Here is a 19,108-nt window from a genome sequence, read left to right on the forward strand (position 1 = left end):
GAGTTAAAGAAGTGAGGGTAAAATTCCTGAGGCACTCCTAAAGAGTTTTCCAAGAATTTTAAAAAGCCTTTTAAAAACGGCAGCAGAGATCGAATGCTGGGAGGGGAAAAAAAAAAAAAAAAAAAAAAAAAAAAAAAAGAAGAAAAAACTTTGGCAGGCATACAGTGTCTTACATCAATCTAGCAGTCAGCATCTATGTAGATGTTCTTTCCTCCTTTTGTGCAACACCCCTTCCCTCCTACAGACCACCCAAAGCCCTATAAATAATCCAAGGACTGCATTTTTTCTCCAGATTTCTCTTCAGACCTCGAAGGAAAAATATCAGGCAAAGGAAGGGAAAGAGAGAAAAGGGAAAGTGAGGAGGGAGGGAGAGTGAGAGAGAAAGAGAGGAAAGATGGCTAGTGAATTCAAAAAGAAAATATTCTGGAGAGCAGTGGTGGCTGAGTTCCTTGCCATGAGCCTTTTTATTTTTATCAGCATTGGTTCAGCTCTGGGTTTTAACTTCCCAGTGGCGAGCAACAAAACATTGTCTCAGGACAACGTGAAGGTTTCACTGGCTTTTGGGTTATCCATCGCTACCATGGCACAGAGCGTGGGTCACATCAGTGGTGCACACCTGAACCCAGCTGTGACCCTGGGTCTCCTGCTGAGCTGCCAGATCAGCATCTTCAAGGCACTCATGTACATCATTGCCCAGTGCCTGGGGGCAGTGGTAGCCACAGCTATTCTGTCAGGAGTCACCTCTTCTCTCCCAAAAAACCTCCTGGGGCTCAACTCAGTAAGTAGAAACTTTTAATTCCTCCTTAATTTTTTTTTTTTTTCTGGTAGAAATTTTGCAGTCTACTTTTGTAATCTACTAAATATGTGTGCGTGTGGTGTGTGGTATTGATGGTGGTGTTGACAGTGACCTCAGGCAGCTAATTGCTTATTGTATCAGGGGATCTGGTTCTGAATGATAATAGGATGGATCTATGTTATAGGGATGATCCTTCCCCTCCCCAACACCATTTTGGAGTTTTAGGGCATTATGGTCGTAAGAAGTTCTGCTTATGACCAATTTTGTACATTAAAGTTGCTGAAAGGTGCCTTTTGAGAACAATTTAACTTTGAAATCACTGGCATTTGCCTGATCAAGTCCTTTTCATGGTTCTGAAGGTCTCAGGTAACATGTTGATTAATGTGCATACACCAGTGTTGGTTTTGCTTCTGTGAATATGGTTCTTCTTCAGAACCTAATTAATAGTGTAACTGTGTAACCTGATGACAACTGTAATAAAAACTTATGCGAACAGTGAGAGAGATGTATAGCAAGAGAAACCTTATCACCAAAGGTGTGAGCATTACCTGTTGCATTAAGCAGAGTGCTCAGATCCTGCCTGACACAGAATCCCAGTTGCACTTTCTGTGTGTTTCTCCTTTTGCTGTGCAAAAATGGGAAAACCCCTGAATTTTCAGGTGTAGACTGGAGAAAGATTTGAGACAGCTACATTTAAAAGGAGTGAAGGTTTTAGCTCTCTCCCAGACAGGTGCTCACATCATGCTGCATAAATACTGCCTGGCCACAACTCCTCCTCCAAGTGTTGCCATTTTACTATTGTACCATAATGGAGAAAAATTATTTCGAGTTTAAAATTGTGTCTATCCTAACTCGAAATCATTCCGCTGCGGGAAGCAGTGCTACAGACACTGCAGTACACAGAGTACTAATGGAAATTGCCTTCTAGTCACTTATTCAACCCGATTCTGTTAAGAACAAGTATTTCACATCTTTTCTATGGCCTCTTTCTTGCAGAATATTCCTGACTGCAGTTTAAGACTTGAGCCAATTTGAAATCTCATGTTCATTTAAACTTAGAGAGATATTTGGGATATAAAGCTGCAAATACAGTCTCTCTTCAGAAATTTAGGCAAAAAGGGAAGAAAGGATCAAAAAAATTAAATTTAAAAATACAGTAATATATTTTTGCATTACAGTTAATTCAGAAAATGAAGCAGTTTTTGAAAACATAATAAAATCTGACACTAAGAAGGTGATTCCTGAGCATCTTAGTATCATCCACCCTCATGTTATTCTGGGGGTTGGCTGTTTACCTCCCTCGAGCCTGGTGCCTTCAGGTTGTGCCACTGTCACTGTTTTGGAAATTTTGATGGGTATATTCAAGGCATTTTAGGGAAGAAGGGCAAGTAATTTTATTAAATCCAGAAGGCTCTGGCTGTGCGTGCAAATACATGGTCTTTTCCTTTGAAACCACTGGCAGAGGAAACTGCTCAACTACATGGGACAGGGTATCCACTCAAGTGGTTTCCTTGAGACTTCCAACTGCCATTAAACAGGGGAGGTCTGGTTTCAATAGCACTCATGTTTCGTCTTTCCCTTTTGCTTGCCACAAAATGATGATGACTGGCTTCTTCCTCTATTCAAAAGCCCTGAAACTGTCCATTTGTAAAGGGGGTTGTAGATGATCACCGCAAACTCTTCTTGCTTCTCAGTCAGTATGTCTGCATATAATTCAGAGCTCTGCACAGGAAAATCTCAGAAGAGAAGGACCTATGGGGACAGCTAGAAAGATTAACAAAGATCAGGAAAGATCAGTGCAGTCACTGTTTTCAGTAAGATCAGGAGACTATGAATCTCAAAAATTTCATGTTAGGGTGGGAGCCTTGTTCCCTCCTGAGGAACACTTCTGGAATACAATCAAATACATGGTTTTCAAGGCCATAAAATACACTATAGGTAAAACCAGGTAAGAGCAAGTCTCCATCATACCAATTTTGCAAATCTGACAACTGCCGCTGTGTGTGAATTAATGGATAAAATAGTTCCTAAAAGCCCCAGTCTCAGTGCTTGTCATTGTCAAATACTCAGAGTTTTGATTTTATTTTATTTTTTTCCTTTCACATCCCTGGGGATGGGGAGGGCGGCAGCAGCTGTTCTTCTCCCTTACAAGAAAGAACTAGAGAGGAAAGCAAATCCATTCATTTCTCACTGACAAGCTTGGACTGTCTGGGGAGGGGAGGTGGGGGTTGAGGGGGGGAGTTGAGTTAGAGCCCGAGGCAGGGTAGAACAGCAGAATGGCTGTCCTTGTGCAGAGCTGATCACAACAGGGCATGTCCTAAAATTACAACCCAGCACCAAGAGCATGCTGCATCCTTCAGCAAATAGACCATAAGGAGAAACCACAGTGATTTGCTTTTATATCATGTTTTTTAACCTGTGAACAAGGAGGGGAGGGACAGAGCTGTCACCCCTGCCAACTGCTTTGTCTTCCTGCCCTTCCTGTGGAAAATGAGGTGTCGATTTATTATTGAGAAAAGGAAAAGAAAGAAAGGGAGTGCTGTTTGTTTGTCAAGGCTGGGAAGAGGGCTTGGATGTGCATGACTGTGTCCTCTGTTCTGATCCTGCCATGCTGTTATAGGGGTGTTTTTTACAGAAAAAATGTGGGAGCAGTTTAACGGAGTCAGTGGCTATTCAGTGTCCCCAGGGGATGCTGGGTAATTCAGGATTTCATACCTAAACTTAGATTTATCCTGCCCAACTGTAGGTCCTTCACTGAGGGGCCAAGTGAGCAGCCCTTTTCCATAGGCTTTTCTCTAGTTCACAGAGAAAGAGAGACAAAGGCTTTAGTTCTGTTGAGTTGTCTTCCAGAGACAGACAACTCTTTGTCATGATGAGGTTCCAGGTTTGGAAGCCTCTGTTAAGTATCCAAAATGAAATAGGATGAATCTATGTCTTTGTCATTGCTCAAAGGAAAAAAGGAAAATGCAAGGAAATGAAACACAAAAAACCATGGAAGGTGCAAAGCTAAAGAGAAGGAAGGGGGAATGAAAAAGCAGGATGCTCTTTTAGCATGTTCAATATTAAGGTCTGTTTTATACTAAGACAAGATAAACAGTCATGTATGAAGAGTTTGAAGTCAAGAAATATTTTTAGTTACTTTGGCTTGTTCCAAATAAGACATTTTGGACAATAGTCAGAGGTATTCAGATTACTGAATCCTTTTAAGATACTTAACTTCCCATATATTTTAGTAACCATGTGGTGCCAAAGTAAAAACTTTGAGAATTGAAAAAGCTGAAAGAGGAGTATGCAGTGGTTTAGTTGTTCTAAAAATTTAAATAGTTTTCCTTACATCATCTTTTATCTTTTTTTTTTTTTTTTTTTTTTTTTTTTTTTTTTTTTTTCAATTAGATTAGTACATGTTACAAATTCCCATTAGGTAAAAATGTAAGAATAGAGAATACATAATCCAAAGTGCACTCATCTGCCAGCATTTGTCTATTTTTTATAATTTGGTTATTGTCTAGTGAGGACAGATCTGTAGTTTGGATAATGGAAGAAACTATTTATCACAGGCAGTTAATGACCAACAAAGAGCTCAAGCAGGAAAGGCGGGTGAGAGGAGACTTCTGTGCTGTAAGGTAACACAATATTTGCGTTCAGCAATGATTATCTTGAGGCTTTTAACAATAAGTTTAGAAAATTTCTTTAGCTCAGGCTTTTTGGTTTTGGGTTTGGGTTTTTTTTGTTTGTTTTTGTTTTTTTTTTTTTCCATGAAAATAATCTGAGTTTGGAAAAATGCAGACACTGCTTTACAATATCATAATTTCTGTTCTTTGGCACACTGATTAGAATGACAGTAAATGTACCCCCTAAGTCTTCAGGCTACAATTTGGAAACTATTTGAAAACTCTGCCTGAAGTTTCTGATGAAACATATTATTTTAAACGTTGTAAGTATGTGCATCAAAAATTGTAGACAAGGAAAACAGACCTGAAGGTAGCATTGCTCAGGGTAGATAAAGAGAAAAGAAAAACAACCAAGAATAACAAATAGAAGGACTTGGTTTTAAAAAAAACACTCAGTGGACTGATAACTGTTGTTTATGTAACTAAAGAACTTCCTGGAAAAGCCAGAAGAGATCTGTCATTGAAAATGTGGAACATTTTCTTAAAACAGGTGAATAATTGTATAGATACCATTCGTGGGCTGTGGAAAGACACTTGTTGCTGGAACACCCTCTGGATTTCCAGTGTGATTGGCTGTGTTTCTGCCCCTACTGCTCAGCAGTGTCCCCAGAGTTAGAACAGCTGTGGCAGAAGAATTGGTGTACATAAGGGTGTGCTGTCCTTTGGTGATAAACACAGAGGCCCACTCCAAATCCTTTCTCAAAGACAGGGAGAAAGGCACCCTTTGCTGCCCTTGATTCTTCATACCAGGGCAGTATCTGCTACTTCGAGACACATTCCACCCTCACCAAAGTAGCACTACAGAATGAGTCTCCTTTCCATAAGTAACTCCATTTAGCTGGATTGTGATCCAGCAGCAGCAGAGAAGCTTTGAACCCCTAAGATGGAGATGTCTTTTATTCTTCTCTGCTGTCTATGTGTCCCTCAGATCCAATCTTATTCTACTACTTGGGAAAGCCGAAAGCTGGACAATCTCTTGTCTCCAGGAGACTGGAACATAGGATGGGACATACAATGTGTGTATCCTTAACTTCTGTAGATGTATTGTTCTATCATCAGTATTGGTGATTTTTCACCCAACAAATTTCCAAGGCACAGAGACCTCTGGTGAAAACATAAAATTTCCCCTGCACTGGGAGTTCCCTTTCACAAAGTTGAGACCTGCCACAACTTTTAATGGTGTGTGTGGGTAAGCACTGATATTTTTATCCTGATATTCCTCACCAAATCTTTCCCATCCTTTAGAAAGTTGCCTCAGAGGGGATAACAAACAAGAATCACCAGACTCCCCACATTTGGCCCAAACCAGTGCACCAGTGGTGGCCCTCTCACCATGGGGAGTGGGACTTGCATGGTTGGCTTTGATGACTCAGTGTTTAGCTTGTGATTTCCCTCTTTTTGTGCTCACGCCCTATGAGTCTGTTCTCCTCCAACCTCAAATTAAACAAAGTTGGGTTGAGTTGGAAGAACTTCCAAAATAAACTGAGAGCTTGACAGTGTGAGTGGACAATTGATTAAATGATGCTGCTTTTCCTCTGAGTCAGTATGGAAAATTGCATTTCCACTGGTGCCACTGGATGGACGAGACATGCAGCTGAGTTCCTGACCTCTAGCACTTAATAAAAATCCTTGGATGCCTTTTCTCAGTGCATTGTGCTTTTCTCAAGTTTCACTACAGTGAGTTTCATTCTCCTTGTCACTGCTCTCTGCCTTCCGTGTTTTCAATCCAATGTAGACACCTCCTGCCAACCCCTTGCTCGTGTGCTGTGACATCTGCACGCTTAAGCACTTGAGCTCCTAAAAGGGACAAGAAGTTGCATTTTTAGAGTGAGCAAAATGGTTCCTGTACATGAGATTAGTCTGAGATATTTATTTCTTAACAAAGAGTACCACAACAATTGCTCATTATTCAATTTCAATTTTACAGTAGCAGTCTTTCATGGCATGCCAGCATTGTATTGAATCAGACCAGGCCAGGCAGGTGGAGCACAGGAAAGGCACCTGCTCAAAACTGGCCATAGTCTTGGCTGCTTTCTAATGTGTTCACACAGTGACAACAGAAACATCTGGACTGAGATGTAAACCTGATGGTTATCATCCATCCTCTGGAGCATTTGGGATAACGGGGATTACAGCTCTAATCCTTATCTCAGATCTTAGAATTTATTTTGTATTTCCATTTCTACAAAGATTTACTTAGTGGTTCTATAATAATATAGCCTTATCCTGAGCTTTTGGCAGAGAGCATGCAGGGATGCAGCAGCATGGCCATTTCTGGCACAAGGCCTTAATGATCATCCACCTGCAGGCCAGTCTTTTGGTGCTAGAACAGAGTGATTCAAAGTGGATTTTGTAGCATGAACTGGGTCCACATCCAGAAGATCCTAGGATGACTGGTGCATTGTTTGAAAAACGCTCTACAAGCCTCAGGTTAAAGATCATATTAGTTTATTTCTACTTAGAAATGATAGAAAATGATGAAAGGGGTGCACAAAGGGTTGTAAAATAGTGAGTTGCAATAGATCTAAAAGAATTATTAATTTGGTAGATTAGTTAATATTGCAATTCAGATGTATTGGGATTGCTGGGATTTTTTGAGAATGATTATTTTCTGTTTGACCAGCTGTCAAATTAAGCACGATTAAGTACAAAATATAAGGAAATTTATTTTGCTACCACCCTTTCTTGGTGAATAAAGAGTTAAAATAGTTTTCCTTTCCTTAGCATTCTATGCATTATGCCATGTGTATTTGAATATATCGTGTGTATGAGTATACACACCTCCACACATATGTGCACATCAAAGAATTCTTCAGATGAGGTAAAACCAAATTTAATTTCCTAATTTAATTTAACTAGAAAATTTTTTTAAAAATCTATTAGTAGCTGTCTATTCTAAATCAAGATTTGACATGGCAAGAACCACAGCCTGAAAGCAAATGGAAATTTCCACAGTAAACATGAGAATGAATATTATGGATCTCCTCTGGTTAAATTGATGCAATGTTAAAACCAATATATAAGTCATTGTACCAGGGTTTATGTACCTCAGCAGATTATGTGAACATTCAGGTGAGTCAGGAATAGCATTTCTTTTACCAGAGAATCCTAAAAAATGTCACTATCTGTGCTCTATATAGCTCCCTTTAAGAGAAGCATTTTTAAAGCAAGGATACTAAAACACATCACAAGTACTAAAGGAAGAAAAAAATAACTCTCGAAAAATTTCCTGTTTTCTCAAGAGGAAATTGCCTCTTTTCTTTAGAGCGGTAGTACGTTTTTGCTTATTTGTCCATGCTCTAGCTTAATGAGAGAATTCAATAACAGAGAGATCTTTACCTGGTATCACAATTAAAAATGTCAAAGAAACCTTCATTCTTAGAAAAATCTCCATTCCAGAGTTAGGGAAACCAGTCCAAACTATTGTGCCTGTGTTCAGATTCATAGATAGCAAACTACGTGTTTGTTATGTGTCTGCCTTTCTCAGTTTCTGTATTTCCCTGTCTTTAAGCTGTTGTCTCTTTATTGCAAATATGCAGAAACAGAGGCACACTTTTCACTGTAGGCTGATACGGTACCTGGCACAATGAGACATTATGGTTTGTGGCTGTGCTCCTCAGTACCTCCAGGATAATAATACCAAGGTAATGGAACAAGTGAATGTTTCCTGGAGGTTTTTCTGGCCTGGCTGGGAGCAGCATGCGGTTCTGTGTATTTATTAATGTGCAACCTGTTGGGAAAGTACTGATCTTTCTGGCATCCAGAGCCAAAGCTAGTGCCCGTGTTTAACTGCTGCAACTCCACTGAAATCAATGAGATCTGAGGCTAAGGCACGACATTAACCTGTTATATATCAAATATATGCCTGACTGGCATATTGGAGGAATCATATTGCAGGAGGGAAAAAATATGTCCTGAAATCTCTGCAAGGGGTTTATCTTTTTGGCATTTGTGACAGGATAGGAACAAATAAATACTCTGTGTACTTTCCTGGTAAAGCCCCATGCATCCCTTCTCCAGGAACCATTGAGAGGTGCCACAGAAAACCAAAGGATCTTGCAGTAATTCTGTGCCAAGTGAAGTCGAATGTTTTCAAGGCAGAGCTGTGGCAACATGTTTCCTTACACATACGCACACTATTTCTCCTGAGTTAATGATGACTGTATTTGGACTGAGGAATGAATAAAGTAAGGTTTGGCCCCTTTTCCTTCCTTTGATATGACTTACTGCTTGATGAACAGGGTGGAGAAATGAAGGAGCTGGAATTTTTCCCCTAAGTCCTGAAATCCATTGCACGGATTCAGAGCTGGTTTTTAAATCCATGAAAATGCCAAATCTTCAATGCTCTGCACAAGACTGACCATATGAACGTCCTCAGACTTGGAAAGTTTGAAGACTTCACAGGTTTGCTGGGGTGTTTATCTAGAAGTATAAAATAAATATTTCTTTGGTGCAATTGTGAACAACCATACTGTGAGTTTTGTGGAAATCCACAGAGAGGAATATTTTATTAGGTTCAAAATTCAGATATGCCCAAAATTCCCCATCTCCTTCTGGGCTGACAATACAAGAGATCATAAATATCTCCATGGTATAAATGTGTTTCAAAAGTGTTATGGAAAATGAACTATTTGCTTATTTTTTGCTGGGTAAAGAAAAAAAACAACACCACAACTCAACATTCCTCATCCCCTGAATAGAAGTTGTTTATTTCTCAGCAGCAAGATTTTTTAAAAAATGTTTCCCCAAATCAACTTTCCCAGAGGCACATCAAAAAGTAAAAGTATAAATGAGACAAACGTTCTACCTCTAACTAGTTGTGCTAAATGGAAATCTGATAGAGGAATTGAATCTTACTGTCTGTTGCTGGTCTCACATGTAAACTTTATGTGCTCTGGTTTAATATAAAAGAAACCATCATCACTCTTCTCTTTATACCATACCAGGCTGCTGCAACACAAAGCCCTGGCTAGTTTCTCATCAGCCTAAAGGTGGGGTGGGAGGAGGGAGGTTAGTCTTGTTCCTGGAGGGTGTCTGCTGTCCAAAGAATGGAAAATATAATTTCTGCTTTGGGAATTGAATGAGTCCCCTTTAGAGCTCTTAAGGCTGTATTTATAGGAAGGATAATCTAGCAGAGGACAATATGTTTTGTCCCTAGGTTCTGCTTCTATTGTTGATCTAGGATACGATCCAGTGCTAATTCTTTGCCTCATAAGCAGCTTCTTCTGAGTGCTCCTGTCATATAGTTTTAAGCGAAAGTATTTAGATCTCTAGTCACTAAAGCAGTGAGACTTTTGTACTCTCTGAATCCCTAACACTCAAGTAATGGGTATAGACACATCCATTTTAGAGTGATACTCTTAAGTAGCAAGGAAAGAGAAAAAATGTAGTTAAATAGCTGGGAATAAAGTCTCTGAATACATTTTGACTATGAGTTAAAGGAAGATTTATAGCTATTGAGAACTGGGACAGACTTCCAACAGAATAAAGGTATGTAACTAAAATGGAAATTATCAAGTTATTTTCATGACGTAGCTGGAGCTGAAAGAATGAGAACAGTCAGACAAAATTAGAGGCAAGATAGTGGAAGGGGTTTCTGAGGGAGGGCTATTTATTCTGAGATTAGATTTGAAGCACATTCCATTAAACAACTTTGCCCAACAAAACACTTAAATGAGTTAGTTGGTATAAAGCGGCATAATTAATACAGCATGGGGATGAAAGAGAGAGCGTGAACTATTTCAACTAATGTGGAAAATTTTCCTTTTTAAGAAAAATAAGGAAATTCAAAGAAGGGAAAGTTTAAACTACAGAAAAAAAATGCAGTAAGACAGAGAGAATTTTCTTGAACAAAATGCTGAAAAACTTCATTTAAGAAAAAAGTCTGCCATGGCAGAGATAAGCTAATAATTCGAAATTCTGAAAGCAGCAGGCCTAGTGCAAGTTGTTAGCTCTGTTTTTGAATTCCACACACACAGAAGGAAGTCTGTCCAATATAAAGATATTATTTATTGCAGCACAGCTCCTTAAAATGCTAGAATTTGTGTTAACAGGAGAACATAGTTCTTCTCCTAACATAAATGTTAAAACCACTTTAATATAAGGTAATACATTTATAGTCAGACCACAACATGCTTCTTATTTGTGCAAACCATGCTGTTACTGGTGTTCTGCAGACTGTCTTAGCTAGGAGATGGCTGTGATATGCCAAGAAGTTCCAGCCATCAGTGATATTTCTGTGGCTTAACTTTCTCTCTCTAAAAGCCATCAGGCAGCACAGCTTGTAGTGAAGTGTTTCATAAGAATGGAGAAAGTTGACATTCCCCTACTGAAAAATAGAATTCTGCATTTCCAGACGTCTATCATTTTTCAGGAACAATGAGAGACTAATCCCTGTTATATGAAAGTAAACTGTATCCTAGAAAATACAATCCACAGCTAAGGATTTGTTGGATGAGATGGAGCATAGCACCACGTGATGAAACCACCTTGCATAACAAACTGTCTCATCATATAATGGGGAACAGGTTTGAACTTGATATACTTTTACTCTTAATGAGAAAAATATGAAGCCACTAGAGAAGTACACAGTTGGGTTTACCTTGGGCCAGTTTAATTTCCTGTCCCCATTTCTCTTCTGAAGGCAGACAACTAATAAATATCTTGCTCTTAAAAAAAAAACCAAAACAAACAAACAAACAACAACAAAAAAAAAAACAAACAAAAAACCCAAGCCCAAAACACCACCAAAAAAACCACAAAAGGAAAGAAAACATGCCATTAATTTGCCCAAATTACTGCTCAAAGCTGTGGAAGTCAGTCAGCTAAACATGGCAGTTAATGGCACTTCTGAGAAACAAGCTTCCATAGATCCTGTCTCCTCTTTGATGTGGAGAAATGGAAACAATGTGACCACTACCCATTTCCTAAAACCAAAACCCAGGTGTTTGTCTCAGTTACTCTCACGGTAATGATTTTCCACTAATTTTGCCCTCAGGTTTAATGGTCCTCATCTGATTATACTACATGTCTCTTGAGTCACTCACCAATATGGATTATACCTACACAGATCTGTCGCAGTGACTGATCCACCAACTGTGGCTCCACTATATGCATATGTCACCAGCTGGTTTTAGACATTAACTTGGTCAAACCAGAGCAGCACTAAGGCAATTCTGTCCCAGACCTTCCCACAGGAATTACCTTTCCAAAAAAACAAGGTCTTTTATATGATAATTCAGCTTGGAAGGGACCTCAGGAGGTCTCTAGTCCAATCTCTTGCTCAAAGCAGAGTCTGCACTGAATTCAAACCAGGAGTTGCTCAGGAGCAGCAGTAGCATTACCAGATAAAGCTAATCTTTGAATGGGGAACAGGTGTTGTACCTAATCCCATGTTCAGTAATACAAAGCTGAGAACTTCAGCATGCCCTAAGTGCTTCCCTAAGTTCCAATCAGTTGCACCTCAGGAGCTTTCTGAATGAGATGTATTTCTATAAATTTACTGAATTCCAGTGGGGTTTTCTTCCACAAACTTGTTCAGATTCACAGTGAACTCAGGTGAAAATATTAATCATAGAATTCATCTTACAGAAGGATACACCTCACCTGGGATGTCTTCATGTAGGCTTCTGCTTATCGTCTGGGTACTATTAGTCAAGGGAGAATTGCTCAGCGCAAGCTAATGCAGTCAGGATTGATTCAGGTGGTCAAATGTATGTGTCGACATATAACTCTCAGATCTTGCCAATGATGTAACCCGTTTCTGGTGCTTCTCCTGTCAAAACAGAGAGTTAGAGATAAAGTTTAGAGGAACAATTTATGTGGAAAAAAAAAAAAATAGGAGGAGAAGTCTAGATTGAAACCTGTGGTGTAAGAAACTGTGTTGGAGATAAATGTGGGCTTGTGTGCTCATTTAGATCCCTTAGAGCGTATTTGGTTCTTTAAAGCACTGAATCCACTCTTTAAGCCTCAGAAGTCATGAAAAGCTTAGGAGTTACTGTGCTGTTATCTGTGACATTTTTTCTGCTGCCTTAATGAGCATGACATATAATGCAGAGCATATAAGAGTTATTGGACTGAGATGAGAAGAGATCAGAGATTTCCCCGCAGATAAATCAAGGACAAATGCAGTGTCAGCCCACATACCTTGTTGTGACTGCTGGTAAACAGCCTACCAATGAAGGGAAGAAAGTCATAGCAGTGTGGGTATGGGTCACTGGAAAGGGACACCCCGACACTACAGTAGAGGCAACTGTGTCTTATGTTTCAAGGCACTGTTCTATCTATTTAAGAACCAGAGATATGTTTACTTTATATTCTGAATATTCTCAGTAGCAGAATGTTAGATGTTAAGACCAGCAGTTGATTTTTGCCTTTGTTTTTTTGACAGCCTCAGGTAGTCAGGTCTCTGTAGTGTATTGTACTACTTCCTACTAGATTGGGATTGAGCTTTACACAGCCCCGAAGTTTCAGGAGTCAGTTATTCTACAAAAATTCAAGCTTTCCTTAAAAAAACGCTATAACTAATGGAAAATACAATGAAAGGGTAATGAACTCATGTTTGTTACACCTATCTGGTTGTGTCAAGAGCTTAAAACAGGAGATTCAAAAGGTGCAAAGTGTTTCATATTTCATTGTTATCTGAATAAGGCTTGCAAAACCACTGTGACCAAGGATTATATAAATAGGATTATATAAATATACGTACACATACATATATACATACATATATACGTACATATATATGTACATTTTAACCGGATCCTAGGAAATGCACCTTCCAACTACCCATGTAATGCTTTGGCTGGGATGTGGTTAGGGAGGCAAAGACTCATGCTGTTCCATGTGTTCCTGTGCCATGGATGGTCCAGGCTGCTGCTGTAGTGACACTAGCTCTGACAAGTACTTAAATAATGAATGCCTGTGATACTACAGTTACACTGCAGATCTACAGACCACAGCAAAGCAGAACATCCAAGGTTTGCCTTGGTTTGCCTCATTTTGGAACATGGCCCAGAGTCCCTGTTCTCACAGTGGAATCTTACGTCCCTGGCAGGCTGGGTAAAATTACATGTTAGAGGAAAGCAAAAGGTTTCCTATGATATTTCCAGGTTTTCTTTGATTCCACACAGCCCATCAATAAGTGTTGATTAGCAGGGAGAATGACCTCAAGTGAGGTCATCTGTAAGATGTGTTTTCCTGGAGAGAAAGGAATAATATGATTTCCTCCTCTCAAGGATAAGAATTATCACAGGTTTTAAAGGCATAATTTTGCTCTTACTGTCTTTTTTCTTTTAGAAGTCCTTTCTTTTAGAAAAGAAGTCCTTCAAATGAATTGTTCAATTGTTTGAAGTGCCAAGGCCTTTTCAAATACTAACATGGATATGTCAGACCTCAGATCTAGATTCTCTGGGGTGTAACAGTTGCATGATGATAGAAGAGAATTTAGTTTCTTATCCACATTTGGGCATTTGCATATCAGTCACTTATTTGCCAATACACTTGCATTTTAAGTTTGATAATTTGACCTTCCAAGTGTGAGATAGGATTTTCCAGAGAGTCTATCGTCCAGATTTTTATAAGAATACTATTACTTTTGATATCAACGGAATATATTTGAAGCCTAAAACCACAAATCCCACTGTCTCTGCAGCTAAAAAAGTGTTGGGTTTGTTTGTTTGTTTGTTGTTTGTTTGTTTATTTTAAATAAGGGCATGACAGAAATAATAGAATATTAATTTAGTGATAAGACATTCATCATGAATTTCTGGATCATGACATTTTTACTGCCAGCTCATCTGTATATATTTATGTCAGACTTGTATTTCTCACACGTAAGCCCTATTAATGCTGAAGGTTTCATTAACTGATTTCAGTTTCTACTGTATGGATGTTGAAGGAATCAAAATGCCCATAATCTCAACCAGAATTCTCTTCTATCTGTGAATAAAAGTCTTCTAAGTCAACAGATATCAGCTCTGCATATTAAAGAACAAATATATTATTAATGCTTCATATTGGCAGGTCTTAGAAAACAGCATATTTTCACTACTTTTAATGTAGCTAATCAGATTTATGCTGGTTTAAGTCTCCGATTATTTTTTTTTTTCATTGTTTAGGAATTTGATATTATGCTGCTTTGTTATAGAAAAGAAACAAGAAAAGTGAATAGCAAAGGTGGAAAGTGAGAAAGCTCAACTAAACATCTTTGAGTTTTAAGGCTATTCAAATATTAGTTTGGGGAAAATTAGAGCATAAAACCACAAAAATAGATTTGAAGTGTGATTTCCCATAGTTTCATTGTTCTGGACAGGTCACAATAACATTTAGTTATGTTTTTGCCATGTGTGACCTAACAATTTTTAATGCAGAGGCTGTGACAGATGAGATAACCTGCTGATAACACTATTCCTGAGCACAAGTTTGCTTCCTACTCGGAGTCGTTCACATTCTCAGTTTCTCTGGCGTGTGTCCAAGCTCATGTTTCGTCCTATCCATGCAATGTAGTTATTTCTGCTTAACACCAATTTATTCAGCTCAGATATAGGCTTGTCTTGTCTTAACGAAGATACCACTGAATATAGCAAATAGAAACATATTTCAAAACTTGTTATAATATTGAATGGTTTAGGTCCATGGTTTCTTGTTAATCAAAATCTTCTAACAGTACTCCTGAAATATGACAGCTTTTCTACTGTATAATGTTCATTTATGTAAATTACTGTGATTTCAATGTATTATACAGCATTTACGTTAATAAGGAACTATGTTGTTTTCATGATTAATAATACAGTTGGAATATCTACGTCTGCCAGTGTGAGTTTTTCTAGAGAATCTGCTTTACTTTAGTGGGAAACTGAAATATTACCCCATCAGGCCCTTAGGATTCCTGAATTGGGGATGGTTTTTCATGGCCTCTAAAGAAGTTGAGTGAGATTCACTTTGAGTCTAAGACACCTAAAATTAGTCTACATGTGAGTTAAGTGTCTAAGCTCTTGTAGTCAAATGAGATCTAGCGAACACAAAATAAAAGACAGAGCTGTTCAGTTGACTCTCAAATGATCACCTACATTTCATCAGCTGAATGGATCTTATCTCCACTGAGTAATTATCTGTCCAAGTTAAAGATATGCTGCCTTAACATTGCCATCTAGAGACATTTTAGATACCTTTGGTCTTCTGTAGAACTTGTGTCACATCTACCAGACCCACATGAACACTGTGGATATCTCAGGGTATTCCAAGTGGCATTAGATGCATATTTTCAGGCAATTGAATCACAGTAATATGTCTTAATATTAATGCAGAAATCTGCCCATGGGGCCAGCATTTTGCAGGACATTGTCCACATGAAGTCCTTGTTTTGAAGAGTTCATACTGAATTACAAAAAAATAAGTAGTGGTGGGAGAAGAAGAGATTAATGTAACTTGTTAATAGCGGACATAAATACTTTCAAGCTACCCAGAACTATGCACTTTTCTTATTATTTGCTCCTTTCTCCTCCTGCCCCTGTTTGCTTAGCAATTGTTGCTGAAAGCAAGTTGAGCAATGTTTAATATGATCCCAGGATTCTCATTTGCAGAAGCAATGCATAAATGCCTCAAGGCACAAGAGTACACTTCTATGGGTAAACTCTACTGAAGGCAAATCTCTGGCTCATCTGTTTAGCACATGTAGATCAGTTATGTTCTCATTGTGTGTAGTAGTTGAGCATTCACTTTGGCTGGATGCAGCAACCATGCAACCATATTGAACCACAAACAAAAGCTGGTTATGCCAAGACTTGAGTGCAGAAGCGAGTGTTTCAAAACTAATTTCTCTTCAATTTTTTTTTTTTTTTTTTTTTTCCCCTCTGTTAAGCAAAAGTAACCTGAGAAGACAAATTACAAATTTCTGTGCAGGTCTCTGATTCCCAATTGAGAAAGTAGATCCTGCAAATTCCATCATACTGGTTGAAATCATGGAGGAATATCAAATAACATTTTCTCTTTTGTCACCATGCAGCTTTCAGAAGGAATCAATGCGGGCCAAGGACTCGGTATCGAAATCATTGCTACCTTCCAGCTGGTGTTGTGTGTCCTCGCCACCACAGACCGGAGAAGGACTGATGTCTCAGGATCAGCACCTTTGGCTATCGGTCTCTCTGTTGCCTTGGGACATCTTCTTGCTGTAAGTTTTAGCTCTCTTGATATCTTCAGTGTCCTACCTCAGGATGGGCCAGTGAAAGCAGAAAAATGATAGTTTCTTTCTTGTTCTTCCACTTCAGAGTCTGACCTTGTTTCTGCATCATGCATGGCCCTTCTTTCTTGAGCCATGTGACTGTGGCAACAAGTGATGAGGTTGCACATCTGGGAGGAGTCACTGAAGTAGGACCTTTTCCCTCTGGGACAGGACAGGCACATGGCAGTTTTTCCCTTTTCTGAGGAATAGTGGTTGGGATGAATGAAGCTGTTATGAGCATCCAAACCATGCTACAGGCTGCCACTTGCCCTCCTGTGTAATGAAGATGCCACATGTGTATCAGTGCCTCACCACTACTTCTCTTTCCACCTCCTAGATCGATTACACTGGTTGTGGAATTAACCCAGCCAGATCTTTTGGCTCAGCGCTGATTGCCAACAACTTTGAAAATCACTGGGTAAGTTGAATATTTTTTTTTTTTTTAACTTTCAAGAGTCTCTGAATATGCATAATCTACAAGATCAGAAACATTTAAACACTTATTAGCACCAAGTCAGTGAGTTCTGACTCATAGCAGTTCATTTAACTAAGGATAATCTCCTTCTGCTCCTTTCCAATCCTCAATCTGATATGTTCAAAGTAATACAGTAGATTTTTTTTTTGTTATTTCCCTTACGTTTATTTATTCCAAATATTTTAAATGTTAAATACTCATTACACAGAATCTTGTATCAAGTATTTATAGCTTAAACTGACTTTGTAAATTGTTACTGCTTAATCTGGTAAAACCTAATTTAGGAAGGTTCTTAATCAGGTTTATAAACTGAAATGAATCATCCAATATTTGGAAGCTAATACAATGTTCATCTTAAAGTTAACTGTCTGCTTATGTGCTTTCATGGATAAGTTCCCTGGAAACACTATAAATTTTAGATTATTCCCTGTGGTTAAATGTGGTTAAAGTGAGGAACTTTATAAAAATTTACTTATTTCACTAAAGAACAATAAAGAAGGCTGATATAAAAACCCTAAATGAGTATGTATTCTTGAATATTTAATATGTAGCTCGTTACAACTCTCCTACTCATGATTTTGGTAGCCAGTTGCATAAGTATTCATGGAAATTTAGTGGCAATACAATGGGGTGTGAAAATTTTGGATATGGATGCCGCTTTAATGCAAAGAGTAAAAGGAGGACACTGGGGAAATTTTGCCATTATCTCCCACTTAAACATTTCTGTTAGGGTACTAAGATAATGTATCTAAGCTAGTAGGTACTTCATAGAAGTACTTTTTGGTACTTCATAGAAAAATATTTTTTAGAGAGAAGGATATAGAGGTAATAATTCATACTAAACCACTGATATTGCTGAATAAAAGAAAACATGTTTTCAGACTCTGGAAATCTTTGGATATACAAATCCCTCAAAATGATCTGTTATTTCTAATAAAATCAACCTGTCTACTACAATACTTTTATTACCTCTCCTTTCAAACTTATCTTGCCTTAAGTGATTAGACCAGAACAAATACAGCAATATCACTAGCTAAATAGCAACTAGTAAAAAATTAAGCCCTTAATTATGTTGTCACTAAGTATTACTTTCTAATTCATCTGTCACTGAAAGTTAGTGGGAGACTGGAATCTAATGCCCTCGATGCTTTTAGAAATTGTGCTCCCCTGCTAAATCTATCTGGAGTAACTGAGATGTTTTGTTGGTAGATATCTAATTTTGAATACCAGAACTTTAAATCATAATTACATTTATTAATCTCTTGGTCTATTGCCAGTTCATGGTGAGAAATTCCTATTTTCTTGCCAGTGGTTAAGTAAATGTTCAGATGATAGGATATAATTTTAATATTTTTGCTGCAAATCTCATAGTGAAAATCCTCAGAGGAGATTTTCAGAACATCTTCAAATGAAGTATTACCTGATACATTTATTAATTGGGCTGGGAACTGTGTTTCAGATCTTCTGGGTTGGCCCAATCATTGGAGGAGCAAGTGCTGCCCTGATTTATGACTTCATCCTGGCTCCCAGAAGCAGTGACCTGACTGACCGCATGAAGGTGTGGACCAGCGGCCAAGTGGAAGAGTATGATCTGGAGGGAGATGATATGAACTCCCGGGTTGAAATGAAGCCAAAATAAAGACAGAAAAAAAAAAAAAAAAAAAAAAGAACATTGGTTTCCGAAGATTTTATCAGTGTTATAGACTCTTTGTAAACCAGCAAGCAGTACTTTTTCTCTTATTTTTATTTTTTTTTCTTTAATTCCATATGGTTTTCCCTTTTTGCCCCTAATCTTAATAACATTTTTATATTTGGGGTTTTTCAATTACAAAGTCTTCAAGCCAAGAAGTCATTAGACACTGTTTTGTGAGCTAAATAAATTGGGCTGAAGTATAACCTCTTCCTTGCCACCACCAAATTTTGTGGTGTATTTAGCATGAGTTGTT

The 19,108-nt window shown here is 38.3% G+C and overlaps 1 protein-coding gene across 1 annotated transcript; it reads left to right on the forward strand.

Moving 5' to 3' along the window:
- Positions 1-290: 290 nt before the first annotated feature.
- AQP1 (aquaporin 1 (Colton blood group)) lies at positions 291-18,896 on the forward strand. Its single transcript, XM_026841615.1, has 4 exons — positions 291-778; positions 16,472-16,636; positions 17,025-17,105; positions 18,622-18,896. The coding sequence occupies exons 1-4, from the start codon at positions 395-397 to the stop codon at positions 18,799-18,801; spliced, it is 810 nt and encodes a 269-aa protein (XP_026697416.1). The 5' UTR covers positions 291-394; the 3' UTR covers positions 18,802-18,896.
- The last annotated feature ends 212 nt before the right edge of the window (positions 18,897-19,108 follow it).

The sequence above is a fragment of the Athene cunicularia genome, assembly GCF_003259725.1.
Source record: "Athene cunicularia isolate RWA chromosome 2 unlocalized genomic scaffold, athCun1 chr2_part1, whole genome shotgun sequence".
In the NCBI taxonomy this organism is placed as follows: Eukaryota; Metazoa; Chordata; class Aves; order Strigiformes; family Strigidae; genus Athene; species Athene cunicularia.